The sequence below is a fragment of the Rhinopithecus roxellana genome, chromosome 1 (assembly GCF_007565055.1).
Source record: "Rhinopithecus roxellana isolate Shanxi Qingling chromosome 1, ASM756505v1, whole genome shotgun sequence".
Lineage (NCBI taxonomy): Eukaryota > Metazoa > Chordata > Mammalia > Primates > Cercopithecidae > Rhinopithecus > Rhinopithecus roxellana.
Genome location: NC_044549.1, coordinates 71,166,289 through 71,181,324, shown reverse-complemented (window position 1 = coordinate 71,181,324; position 15,036 = coordinate 71,166,289). Strand labels below are relative to the sequence as shown.

Genomic DNA, 15,036 nt, shown 5'->3' with positions numbered 1-15,036 from the left:
GACTTACGAGAACTCAAACATGCTTAATAACATATCTCCAAGAAGAGGTTCTTTGCTTCTGTCAATAAAGGAGACTAGTGTTTAATAAATATATGTTGTGTCACTAAAGTGGTAATTCTCCAGTCCTTGAAAAATGTTTCTATGACAGGAGCTTAGGGAATACCTGTGCCACTAACAAAGGAATGAATCTTGGAATCTTACTGACACTATCATTTTGCTTGGTAAAACTGAAAATATTGGTAGGAAGCTAACAACTGGCCTGGTTCCTATCTAAAGGCCTAGCTCTAAGTAAAGAAGATTTGAATCAATGTGGTTGTATAAACTTTGTTCAGTGGAGTCAGTACTCTAACAGCTGTTAAGCTGGCCAGTGACTTACACACTACCACTGGTACCCTTTTTGGCTTTCAGACAGCTCCCGGAACAAAAACCAAGCTTGCTGTACTGTACTTCTGACAGAAAAACAGGGGCCGGGGGCTTAGCAACCAGGACAAACAGCCCCAAACAGCTGTACCTGGAATAGCCTGACAGCAGTAGAGAGACTGCAAGATGTCACATCCTCTCCCAGCTGGCAAGGTCCTTAGGCAGCAGCAGGTGCTGGACCCTGCCGAGATTAACCAGGTTACCAGATCTTGGACCTATGATGTGTGCTATACCCTCCAAAGGCAGGTTAGCCTGAGAAAAGCCATCCGCCACTTGGCTGAGGGATACCCCAACAATGCGAAATATGTTTCTATTGGAGTGCATGGCTGTTCCCTCACGTGACCTCAAGAAGCCTGCCAATCTACTGAGTGATCATAGAAACTTGCCAAAGCCATGCCTGTAAGGTGTGAACTTCCTTCAGTCTTCCCTCATCACTGCTGTGATGTGAACCTAAGGCTGAAGGGAAGAAGCACTGCTTCCCTATTTGCTCTGCAGATCCCAGAAAATTCTACAGTGGCATCTAGGAATCTCTGCGTGTTTTTATCATTACTATTAACAACAGCAGCAGTAGCAGGAGTGCCAGTATCCATTTGTTAACTGTCTCCTATGGTCAGACACTATGCCAGGTGCTAGACATATATTAATTAGAATATTCTCAATAACCCAGCACAGTGGCTGTTATTCTTAGACTCAGAGAGAAACGGTGCCTTGCCCAAACCCCTAAAGATAAGAAGTGACAGAAGTGGGACATAAATCCAGGCCTATGTGACTTGAGGCCTTCTTGGACAAAACTCCCCCACCTCATGAAGCTTCCTTCCCCTCATCTGGAAAATGAAGATAATAAAAGTACCTATTCCATAGGGTTGTTGTGATAAGTGACATAGTATACACACAGGTTTCAGCAGCTAGCACACAAGAATGGATCAATAAATATTAGTAACCTTATTATCATTGCTATTACTACTCTGAAAAGTTTCCTATGACATGATAGGGAAACATCAAGAAACAACATAACATACATTTGAATTCTTCCCCAAGTGGGCTCTCTTTTATATTATTCACAGGCACTCTCGGATGCCACTGGTGTACACAGCTCTATTTCCAGCAGGTAAGCTTTAAAAACCCTCTTGGCCATACTCACATTCTACCATGGGGGACTCTACTTTGCTGAATGGGATGCATTGGCCTGGTGTTCCCCCTGAGCTGCAGTTTCTCTTTGGGTGATTTCAACAACTTGGAACTTGATGAGGATGTGCTAAGAACACCTCCACTGGAAGAACGGTTGCTTCCACTTGCACTGCCTCCTTTGCTTTTGGACAGAGAAGGGAAGAAGGAAAATACTGAAGTGGGAGGAACGGCCAAAGAAGGCTTGCTGGATGAGCTATGTCTTCTTTCTGAAAAGGAAAATGAAGAAAAAAAGATACCATGTTTCAGGCAAATCTCGAATATAATTCTGGAAGAATTCCCTGAAATCAATATATTCAGGTTAAAACCCGTATCATTAAGTGAAGATATGTTAAACTCAGCAGCCTTCAGAAATGGCTCTAAGCCCCACAGACTTACTTAACATTCTAGGAACGGGTCCTTCTGTTTCTGAAGTATCTCAGCATAAAGAGTTTTATCACATCAGGAAATTAAACAACCATCGTAAACATGAGAATATTGCCTGTTGGGTTTTGCATGCTAGCAATGAACCTCATTGGCTCCAACTTGCACTGAGAGGAAAATTATTCATTCATCTGCAGAGCTCTGCTAATTGACACTGCAAGCAGTTCTTTCTTCCTTTCTAACATAGCACCTCTCTGATTTTCAAAATAGCAAAATCTTAAGAAACAAGTTGTACCTTCTTTTTTTCCCCTGTCACTACCCACCAGCATATGACACAAATAAGAATGTTTCTAGGGTTATCTTATCGTTCCCTAAGAATCTGTGCTGAAATTTTCCAGTGAATCATTTCACTTCCCACCCCCCTTTTTTTAATAATCTCACTTGACTACAGATGGCATAGCTCCGGTTCACACCACTAAGATGCCAAAGGCGCAAGACAAAAATACCACAAATAGCTACGCCTGTTTTTTAAACCAGAAAGTAATTCATGGTTAAGTATAGACTACAAAGGTTTAGCTGAAAATAAATCTATCCACTGGAGAATCAGGTTTTCTTAGAGTAAGCTAATCCATACTAACATAAATCAAGAGCTGCTGAAGAATGTTACCATCAGAAACAAATAAATTATTTGGTAACTTTATCCACTTAAGTACCTTAGTGGCTGCCTTTAATTAATTAATTTAAAATTACACATTTGCTTAACTCTAAGTTTTAAAATGCATGTGATCCAACATTGATTTATCACAATACAGGAGCTATATGAGTATTTAAAACATTAGGCACATGATAATCAGTGACCACAAGTAAGACTTCAATGGTTTATTTCCAAAGATCTTCTTATAGCAGTCCTGAGTTTCTTGGTAAAACTGTGTGACTTATTCCTGGAAGGGCATTACTTCAATGATGGCTTATGAAGTACTTAAGAGTGTGTTCCACACCAGGACAAAATTATTATCCTAGCTATCTACAGACAAAATTCAAATTTCTATTCTCCAACTCAACTACACAAAGGCTACAATCAAGTTAGGAAGGTTAAATTAATAGTGATTTATAAGTGCCTTTTGCTTTTTGTTCATTCCAAAATGAAAGTTGTGTATAAGGAAGAAAAAACTAAAATAAATTCAGTTTAACAGTTTTTCCAAATTTGGCATCTGAAGATTTTTTTAAATTTAGTTTTTCTCTCTTTTATGATCCCAAAACACTCTGAACATACTTTTAAGCATCAGCACTTGTCAGCCAGGATTGTAAACATGTGTTTGCAGTTTGTCACCTGCCTTAGACGATACAGCTTCTGTGGGCCGTGTCTCCATCGTCTTTCTCTGTAAGGCATGGGACAGAGGTCTTCAATTAACTTCTGCATGACTAGTAAAGCTTTTCTTGTGAAAAGGAGTGATTTTTAGAAGGCCCTAGACCAGTGACTGTCAACTTGGCTACCCACTGGAATAACATAAGGAGCTTTAAAAACACTGATGCATAGGTCCCTCCCTCAGAGACTGTGATTTAATTAGTTTGGGGTGTGGACTAGGCATCCAGAGTTTTGACAAGTTTCCCTGTCTGATTCTACTGTGCAGCCACGGTTGAGACACTACAGTAGACTAAGCTAATGCCTCAAGAACCATTAATCACAGCTGAGTAAGTTAGCATGTGCATGGCACTGAGAATACAGCTGCTACAAGGCACTAAAGGGTTTGTCAAATGAAGCTCACCACTACTACTTGTCCTCAATGAGTGTTTTCCAAATTTTCATCAACCGCAAACTATTTTCATCGTTCTTACCAAAGCTACATAAAATACTATTTTTTTAAACTCAACATTTTAATTTACATTATCAATTCTATTATCTCCTCCTCCTCCTCCTTACTCTAATACTAACCAGTCTCTCATGGGGACATCATTGGTATTTTGGACAGGACAATTCTTCATACAGGATTTCAGAACGGTTAGCATTCCTAGTCTCCTACTGCTTCTTCACCAGTAGTGCCCGTCTGCCAAAGACAACCTGAAACCATCTCCCAATCCATTTCCAGATGGGCCCCAGGGTGAAGCAGGGCACCTCTACCCTCAGCTGAGATAGATTTTTCCAAAACAATAGTATCTGTGAAACAGTAAGTTCAATAAGCTTATTATATAAACTAAATATTAAAATATTCATCCATGTTTATCTACAAAAATCACCTTGTGTACCCCCTGAAACAGTGCACTAAAGGATGGGCATGTCTGTGATATGAAGAAGACAGAGAAAACCCTCAACTAGAACTTTGACTTTTAAGAAGTACACTCTAGTACACTCTAGGTATCAGAATTCTCAAGCAGGTGTCTCAGAGCAAATGTGTGATGTATTTTCTTTGAAGATCAAATGATTAGATAAAATTCTCAATCAAATTAAATACCCTCAGTTCCGCTATGAAGCCTGTTTTGAGAATGCAAATGTATTCCAAAGCCACTGATATACTAAGAAACAATTTGAACATATTGAAATTTTGCATTCACTTTTTCATGATTTTTGTCTGAAAGAAATACCAGGTGAACACAGAAAACTATACCTGGCTGAAATGAGCCACATGGGAAAACACAAAATGCACACTCCCTCAAACTTCCACCATCTACCTCGTTCACCACCATGGGTGTTATTAACCACACCCAAACACATCTGATACTACAATTTGTCATCCAATTTCAGATAACCTCCTTCCATCACTTCACAGTCAAGCTGCAACCCTTCTCACACCTTCCAAAAGCAAATGCCAGGTCTTTTCAAGGTAACTGCCATGTTTATTCTAGTATTTACGTATTTTTTTTTTTTTTGGAGCATCTAACATTTGTAAGACTGTGCTACCCTTTTCATTAGGTTCCTATGTTTTTCTGTGTGTGTCACTGATGAGGTCTTGTGAGTGTTGTGCCATTACTCTGTTTTCCCAATAAGCCTCATGTGGCTTTTGTTGCGTAATGTTGCATTGTGCAGTAATTTTTTAGGAATGCATGTTGTGTTATAGCAGAACTGACTGTAACTTTAAGCTTGTCCTTTCAATTTTCTCTTCCCATCATTGTCCACCTTCCCCCTGTTTTCTTTGGTTAAAATCTTCTTTTCTTACCTATTAACTCTTAATATGGGATTCAGCACTAGAAAATCAAGGTTCAAAGCTTCCTAACATTAAAAGTCTGCTGATGTATCGATAATATTTCAAAAAAATTCTATTTTCTACTTCCATAACAATAAAAACTATTTAAAAACTAAGAATGACAATCTATCATGTGAATTTTTCATTCACTAAAATTTGAAACAGATTGTGTGTGTGTAGTGTGTGTAAGTAACTGAGATTCTGGCTGAAAAGTGTCAGCTCAAATTCTTGTCATGCTACTGAATTAAGCTGTTCCTTAACATCATGGACTGGTAACTTATTCTGTGAAAAGGAAGGCATCTGGCTTTCCCCCCACAAGAAAGCAAGAAGGAAAAACCAAATTTAATTATAGTTGAGTTGGACTCCCCTTATCCTTCCACTGTGAGTTCTTATTTTTCATAAGATTTTAAACTGGGCGTCTAGCTTTAAAAAAGTGTTTGTTCCCAGATCAGGAGAGAAGTGGGCAAATTATAGGTGGGGTTAGGGACCCTATATTAAGTGGACAAAGTGGTGGCCAGATGCTGAGAACAACTGCAATGTGGTCTGCTGAGGAGGCCAAGTTGAGTTTTCAAAGCGCTCCTCTCTCCAGCATCTGGCACCAGCCCAGAGAGAGCACACTCTGTCCCCTGAATGAGGAGGGCATGATGAATGGCTCCAGCAAGGGAGAGACAGGTCGACTGACAGACAAGTACAGACACAAGGAAAGAGCAGAGACAAGGAAAGAGCAGAGACAAGGAAAGACAAACATGCCTAAGTGTGTATGTGTGTGTTGTGCTAGGGAGAAGTGAGGGAGATGGAGTTTCATGGGGCTCTTTTCCCTTGTGGCTTTAATACGTCACATGGCAAGGGCAGGATATTAGTGGTATAGGAGGGTGGACAGCTCTATATAGGTCTTCCAAAATGGAATGCAACCGAGAATACTAAGCTTATAATTCTGAATTCATGCTGAGATTTTTTAAAAAATTGTAAGTATTAACACCCAGGTACACACCAAAAAGGAGTTCAAAGCAAATAATTAGATCTTTTTATATCATAAATATTGCTTTGAAAACAACTGAAAATAATGTATAATGAACAAGTGTCAAAATTAGGGCACAAATCTAAAAAGCAGTCAAAACAAATTGTAACTCCAAATGCTAACATTCATACTTGAAAATAATCTAGAAGCATATATGTCAAGCTTTTTAAAAAGTGGTTATTCCTGGGATTATAGCTCTATTTTTGAAAACATTTGTGTATTGTTTTTCTACAATGAATATAGTTTACTCGGTTATTAAATACATACTTCTAAAGAAGAAAAATCAGGTGTTCTGGTCTCAATTTTATACATGCCAAAACAAAGCAAGGCACATTATCATTCCTGAGCACAGTATCAATTCGTCCCATTCTCAACGGGTATCATGCAAGTGGCTAACTACTAAGAAACCCCCACAGAACCTGAATTAAATATCCTCAGTTCTGCTATAAAGCATTCCAAAGCCACCGATATACTAAAAAACAATTTGAACATATTGAAATTTTGCATTCACTTTTCATGATTTTTATCTGTAAGAAATACCAGGTGAACACAGAAAACTGCCTGAAATGAGCCACGTGGGAAGATTCAAAATGCATACCCCTCAAACTTCTACCATCTACCTCAGTTCACCACCATGCGTGTTATTAACCACACCCAAACACATCTGATGCCACAATTTTTCATCCAATTTCAGATAACCTCCTTCCACCATCTCATGGTAACTCACAAGCTGCAACCCTTCCCATATCCTTTATTCAGGGCTCTTTTCTCACATCTTATTAAACCTTTTACTAATCTTCTATAATCCAAACAACAGGCTGATGAGAAATCTCACCTTCAAGAACAACAACATCAACAACAGCCGCTACTGTGTATTGTGTAGAAACCACATGCCAGGCACCATGCTACGAGATTTACATGGATTATCTCACTCAATCCTGACCATCTTTCTAACAAAGTAGATACTATTATTATCCTCACTTTCCAGATGAGGAAGCCAAGGCTTTAAAGGACTCAAGTCAGTTGTCCAACATCACATGGTTACTTAAGAGGCAAAGATGGGTGCAATCCCAGGCAGGCTGACTCCAGCACCTGGGTGAAAGCGCAAGGCAACTTGCCTGCTCTGAAATGGTATTATTAGCAAGTCATAATACATGATGGAGGGGCAGGGATAAAGATGAGGGTTGGGGCATAAATCAGTAAGAAGGCCATCTTCCCCAAGTGCTCGGCAAAAGCAGGTTGTTAGTGTACAAGTCTGCATAGGCTGAACATCTGTCATCGATGACAGTTTTTTGGTATATTCAGGGTGGGATCCAGAATATGTTTAAGGGAAATCCAGATTGTTTTCGATTTCACCTTTCCATTTTGGAAGTTGCTAAGCTAAAAATCAGCTATGAGTGTGTCAGCCAGTGTAGCAGTTCTCTGCTTGGAGGGTCTTAAAGCACCCAAGATGGTTTTGATAGAGGCAGACAAGTGCCTAGACAGACAGGGGAGGGTCTCCGACGAAAACCCACCTCCAAGTCGAAGACAGTTTAAAGCCTGAAAGTCAAGCTACAAGTTAAATCCTAGGACTGGATTGAGAATTTGTCTTCCCGTTTGGGATGCTTTCCTCTGGTCCCCGCCCTTCACCTGTTTTTATATATACCTACCCTTTCCAAATTGGTTTTTCTACACTGTCATGCCGACCTTTGAGTTGTGCCTTCACTTTAAAGCTTTTTGCATACTCGCAAACCAATCAGACTCCCCATTCTGAGTCCATAAAGGGCCCCAGACCCAGCCACATGGGGGAAATATTCCCCTCTCCCCAAATTCTCTCTCTGCTGAAAGCCGTTGCCATCACTCAGTAAAATTGTTCTCCACTTTTCTCACCCTCCAATGTTCCACGTATCCTCATTCTTCTTGGGTGTAATACAAGAGCTCAGGAACCGCCAAACGCAGGTACAACCTGTAACACAGGCAAGCTGCGGCACACCCAGCGCGGCCGAGGGAGGCCCAAGCAGGGCATCGCTGGCCGGGCATCTCTGGCTTGCAGGGTAACCAAGAAGAAAAATCTTGCATCAGTTTGAAGAGTAAACTGTGACAGAATGTGCCAATTGGGGCTGTCTTTATAGCTTGGCTAAAAGGAATCAACTTAAACACAGTTTCCAGATGAGCATGCTCTATAAAAGACCATCAGCGAACACCTGCTCAGTAGGGTAAGGCTGGACCCACCAACCAGTAGACAATACAATATGCATGCTTCCAGTCACTCTCAGGTTGTTTACGGTCACCTTCCCAGCAGAGGCTCAGGGCTGTTGGGCACAGTCTTGATATGTATGGGTTGAGTAATCAGCCTGAATAGAATCCAAATCAAATAAAAATACTTTTTAAAAGATTACCTGAAAAGAGCAAGAACTTTAGAGTCAGGGATATGTGGGTTCATATCCTTGCTCTGCCAGTTACTAGTTGGGTGAACCTGGGCAACCAGCTCACTCCATCCTCGCTGGCAGCGTCTTCAACTGCCAAGCCTACTTTGCAGGGCTGCTGTGGATTAAATGATAAAGAGTTGCAAAGCCTGCAGCACAGAGTCTACTATGGACCAAGTACTGGGAACTCAACAGCACATAAGACAGATACCCCATTAGCTTGGCTGATGCCAGCTACAGGCTTATTTCTTTAGACACAAGTACTCGCCAATAACACCTCCTGACTTCTAAAGAAAGTAGAAATCACTTAAGAACAAGCCAAACCCTCTTTACTGTAAGTTATCTTCTCCAGTGTGATAAGGATTTAGTATACATATTTTTACATGCCATTTCAGGAAGATATCAACCTATTCTAAGATACGAGCTCAGGGGAGCAACTTTAAGAATTCATTTAAAAATTAGCAAATTCATACCAAACAAAAAGAACATTCATTCAAGCTAAAGTTATTTTACAAATAAAAAGTTGGCTCATTTTCCTCACAGAACTCAGAAGACACTCAGGAAGAACTGCAAGTAGAATAAAATGAAGATCAAGTCTCAAATTCAGTTTACAGATCCAAAGGTGGAAATTTTGGGCAGATTTTCTAAGTAAAACCCACAAATTTTTCTTTAAATGAAACTCACTCATACTTTCAGATAGACTCAGGTTAAACAGAATGTGCACTAGGCATGGACGGGCCTTATGAGAAATACCAATGCATGCTTCAAGAAATGCACGACTTCATGCCTTCTGACAGCTCCATTCCACAAACATCCCATAATGACGGTCATTTAAAGCAAGGACTTTCAATAATGAAGGTTATACATGGCTATAAAATGTAAAACACAGGTAAACATGCACACAGTCTTTGGCCAGTCATAGTAAGCAACAATGCACATATCAAAAGCTCAGTTTTAAAACTTTAGGTCATTCATCAAGCTGTCCCTTCACAAAATTATTTATTGTTTATTTTTATGTCCAGGTTGAAAAATAACTGCAGCTTGCTATTACACGGCTCCCAATTAATCCAAACTGTCATACTCCATTTCCAGGCCACCAAACACAACTCATGAGGTGTCAATTGGCATTATGTGTCTTTCACAAGGATTATAACTCCTTAAGAAAACATCCAAGAGCAGGACCTGAGGCAGACTAGAAATAAAGACTGCATTAAAAAAACAAACAAACAAACAAACAAACAAACTCAGCACTTTTTTCTTACACATCTACTTTGCTCCCAACTAGTGTTTTCCCTAAATTTCTGTTATTCACAACTAAATCATACTTTGGATCCTTTTCCAAATCTGCACAATATCTAGACCATTATTCACTTAATATATTTTTAAAAATTCAGTGGCTGACTAGGTACTAATTTAGCATTATCCTAAGCAATAATATCTCTGAAAGAATGACTTTGTATTTGATGTAGGAGTTTCATATATATATACGTATATATATATATTTTCCTAATGAATATTAAAAAATACTTGGCATACCATTGCAATAATCACTACACATGGACTACATATCACTGCATATGGACTACACATGAACATTAAGCATTTCATATTTCCTCACTACTTTCATTGTTGTCAACTTTTCCCTCTAAATTTTCTTAGTCTTCTTAAAAGCACTCACATGTGGCCTGACAAGCAAACATGGTCCTACTCCATTCACTCTTTGTAGTCACAGGTTCTTTTTAATCCTAAATCTGCTTTATCTTTGATCCAATTTCTTTATGTTCCCCAGGCACTTGATGAAACTATTCCAGAGAGAGCTGAGTGTAGTCTAATTGCTTAAAAGGAAGCAAGTCGGTGGGACTGTCCCTGGAACATTCAAATCTCAAGTTGGGGAATTCAGAACTGACCTCTGACATGCAGTGCCTCAAAGGACAATTAGCCAAAATTGGGGCTGGGAGGCAACTTCAGAGCATGCTTAGGTGGGTTACAAATGGCACTGGAAAACACTAAGAAAGAAAAAGTCCTTGCCACAAAGCACTCGGCATCATTTCCACTAGAGAGATTTAACTGAAAAGGATGATTTCAACACTGGCTGCCCTAACAAATTAGTCTCCAACAGCTACCTCTGCCAAATGCATCTCTCCTCCCCCTAATGCGGAGGTGCTTTTAAATTAAAACATAAGGGGAAAGTGCAGAAAAGAGAGTCATTTATAGCACTTGGGCCACTTGAAACAACTTTTCACCAAAGGTCCTAATCAAATTATCAAGCTCTTCAAGTCAGTGCTTTATGACAGAAATAAAGGCCCAACTAAAGTATTCAGGTCTCTTGGCATTTCCACGTCTCTGGGCAGAGTGCACACTGCAGCATACCCATTCACACTGGCTGTATGAAAGAGAACAGATCACAAAGGGCAGATTACAAGGGACAACGACTCCACTTCAGCGGGGGAAGGGACAGGCGTGAATGGATTGTAAATAATGTTGCTAAGAAAGGAGCAGAAATATGGCAACCTCAAATAATCCTCTTGCCAGGAATTCTTCCCAAGAGGACTGTTCTTTCTGAACTCTGCTTTCAAGTATGTGAGAAATATGAAAAACTTATTGAATATCTGGGGGATGCTCCTTCTCTGTCTGCTTAACTTGCAGCTCTTTGCAAACATTTGTAAAAGGGCTTAAAAAAAATCCAAAAATTTTATTGAAAAAGATGGAATGATAGGGAAAAAGAGGAGGTACAGAGTGTTGTAACAGTTGATTACTTCAGCTACGAGTATAACACCCTTTTTTTTTCTTTCATGAAACAGCTTGTCTTAAGTAAAACCGAGTGGTCTGAGTGATCAGTTCAGTTCCTGAAGGACGCCCTTTCTATGCTCCTGCAACCCCATTCAAGGTGCAGACTTTTGACCTGAGGGTTATCATCCTCTCTAACGCATACACACACTTAGGGAAAGTACCTTTTGGGAAAAGGATGCTGTTGCTTTTGAGCATAACACAACCATCCAACTGTTTATGCCACCTCTGTGATCTTGCTGTCACCGTTTCTGACTACACATACCACACAATGAATGACATGCTGGCTGACACTTCTGCTCTGCCAACAGTCATAAGGACTTCTCTCTGCTATCATCAGAGAGCACAGTGTTACCCAAATGATGCTGACAGACTATAGCAATAAATCACCCTGGCTGAAACAAACATGACCTCACCATCTGAGTGATGCACATCATTTTGTAAAATTTCACTCCCCTTTCTCCCTCTCACACCATCATTCACTTGAACTGTTTTTATACCTCAGGTACCAACATGTGAGAAGAAGAGAGCCAAAACGAAAATCCACTAGTCTCTAGCTACTTTTCATTTAATCCTCTATATGTTAGGGAAAAGAACACCTTAGAATTTCAGCTATTTACCTTTATAAGTATAGCCTTCCAATTTGTTACACTATCTGTAGCTCAAGCATCAAACATACTCAGTCGTCACACAAGTATCTCTATAGTCTCATTTTGGTCTAGGTCACTGTCTTTCCCCAATGAAATATATGGGCTATTACCAAAATGCTAAAAGACAATTAAAAAAAAAAACAAAACTATGCCGTTACCACCCCAATCCAATTTTTACATATACACAAAAAGAGAGAGAATAAAAGGAAACTGGTAAAACTCAAATTAGAGGAATTGTCTTGTTTTTGTTTGGTTTCTGTTTTGTCTTTTAAAATAGAAATTTCTGTGTAGGAATCCCAACAGGGAGCATCATCTTCCCAGTCCAACAAACAACAGCAACTCTGCAAGGTACAACAAAATGACAAAACCATCTGCTAAAAAGTGCTACACTGAGCCAGTCACAATCCTTATTGCTATTATCCACTAGTTTTATATCCTTTTTATATCACCTCATTCTGGGTGGGGGAGGGCAGAATACCTGAAGACCAGAACATGGAAATAAGAAAAACCTCACATTTTGAACACAGCCTAACAGCTTCCTTCATTATGCATTCTTTCAATAAGGAATGAGTGATTAATTACTCAGGAATGCCAATGTTTTCAATGAATCTGCAACACACATTTATTTTTTCCGAAGAGAAACAGTATCTGCTCCACCTGCAGGCCAGGGCTGTCAACTACTAAAACATCAGAAGTGACATGCAAAAACGAAAGCAGAAATAGCGAACCTAAAATTGTCCGACAAGAGTTTTCAGAAAAATCAGTTATAGAGAATCAACAGCAATTTGATTAAAGGTTTAAGATCTTTTCATATTTAAAGTCCTACAACTGGGGAGCTAAATTTCAACCTCAATTAAAACCATCCGGTCAAGCTCATTATTGCAGAAGGCATGAAATCTGAATCCCCTGAAAACTAAAGAACTCAACTGACACCTCACTTCCTGCATGAAGACAGAAGGTCTGAGACAGGTAAGGTAACACTGAGAACAGCCTCCACATCCACCCAAGAAGAATCAGCTTAGCTCTGCTGGCTACCTTAATAACACAACTAAAAAAAAATCATCTTTTCTGGCAGTCAGTCCATAATTAAATTTTTATACACTCAATTTAAGTTACTGAATGACTTCCCAGGGTTACTGGTTGTATTTTGAAGTTGTTCTTCCTCTTGATGCAGTGTTTTGTTTGAAACTTTGTTGTGGAACTGAAGTATCTGACAAAACAGCTTTCAAACACATTCTACAGGAAACACTGCAAACTGCCTGTCATGAAACCTCACTTACCACAAGTAAGATAAAAAACAAACAGTTAAAGCATGTTACAACGTTCCTCCATTTTTAGAGAGCGACGTAACCAATACTCTCTCTGTTTTGAGATATGGGAACTGTTTGGTGCAAACCTCAGCATTTTGTTGGAGTTAATAACAAACTCGACTCCTGTCTGCATCTGAACTTTGGCCAGATCACTCAAATGACATTTCAGAATGGCTCCTGTGGACAGCTTGCAGCAGCTAATCCCTGTGGCTGCGATTAACCACGCTGATCCCCTAGCTCTGCAGGCTCCCTCCCTCCACTACTTGAGCAGCGCAGCCCTCCTGGCCTGCTGACAGGGCAAGACAAACGCCAGGAGGAAAGAGGCCTGCATAAACTCTTCCCAACTCTGCTTGGTTCTATGTAAGGTTAGCAAAGACCTACCCCACCGTCCACAGGCTCATCCAGAGCTGGGCCCTGAGCCAAGCCCAGCCTCTGAAAACTGCCTCAGAAAACTTACCCAGTGGAGCTTTCAGCTCCTGTGCAGAAGGGCTGCTTTGGAGAGGCGTCTTGCTACCTTCCATTCACAGAATTTGGTTGTGCTTCATTGCACACTTGCTACTGCAGGCTTGCATCATGATTTGGGTCTGCCCACCAACTCCAAATATGCTCCATGTTTGGGCTTATGTAACATTTGCTACTACTGTAAAAAGCACTTGAATTACAAAGGTCCTGGCAGATCAACAGAAAACGGGGTGGAGTCTAATTTCATCTAATATGGTCATACCAGGCGTCCTGGACGGTGTAAATTAATCTTTCTATTTGAAAGGCAACTTGTCAAAACTGGGGAAGATGGAATTCATAAGTTTAACCTGCTAAAATACAAATTACTTATACTTTGTGAATTTTTTTCTGAATGCCTTTAAACTAACAGTTACTACCAGGTATATTACAAACTTACATGATTTATTTAAAAATCTACATTTTAAGTCTCAGTAGACCTAAAGGTCTTAAAGTTAAACATTTCTATAAAATGCCTGCAGCATTTTTCCACGTTTTATTTCCCCTATACTATCTATAGTTGCTAAATTTTCAAAAAAAGTTTATTATTCCTAAGTATACTTTTCCTTCCTAAATCTAGTAACAAAAAAACTTAACCCACTTTCTGTGCATATTTGTAAAATATGTGTAATTTCATATCCACATATTTGTCCAGTTTGTTGTTCAATCACTGGAGGACTGACTAACGCTTTCATACTTTAAAATCCAAGAATTTCTCTCACTGAGTGCCCCCTTGAAAATAGTGTCTTCCTGGCCTGTTTCCCTATCATCCCTATCATGCTCCCTCTCTCTGGCCAATCAACAAATCTACTGTCAAATAGACATGGAATGGGGTGTAATGGCTCACACCTGTAATCCCAACTACCTGGGAGGGTGAGGCAAGAGTCCAGGAATTTGAGGCTGCAGTGAGCTATGACCGTGCCACTGCACTCCAGCCCAGGTGACAGAGTTCTAATAAAAACAAAACAACAAAAAATCACCACAAGTGACATGGAAAAAACCGTCAAGTGATCTGAGTTTTATAATAATGACTTAGAAATCTGATAGTTCAAAATGAACTCTTTTAAATGTCAAAAGAAGCGGGAAAAGATTATTCTACAAAATCCTATCACCCCACACAGAATATTTGGCAGAAGTCATGAATTACATATGTGGAAATGATTTAGCCTGAAACGGGTGGGGAAGAGTTTTTAGACAGGCATGAAAACGTCTTCTATCGGG

General features: G+C 39.8%; 1 protein-coding gene across 8 annotated transcripts in view; it reads right to left on the bottom strand.

The window, feature by feature from the left end:
• Positions 1-15,036, bottom strand: part of ATXN7 (ataxin 7) — a 139,306-nt gene that overhangs the window by 18,848 nt on the left and 105,422 nt on the right. For 5 of the 8 annotated variants that reach the window (XM_030922355.1, XM_030922313.1, XM_030922269.1 and 2 more), the window contains one exon: positions 1,562-1,814. In XM_030922355.1, coding sequence (XP_030778215.1) covers positions 1,562-1,814 — 253 coding nt within the window. Of the gene's footprint in view, positions 1-1,561; positions 1,815-3,241; positions 3,267-13,774; positions 14,007-15,036 lie in introns of those variants that run through there. The other 3 variants (XM_030922404.1, XM_030922482.1, XM_030922465.1) reach the window with 2 other exon arrangements.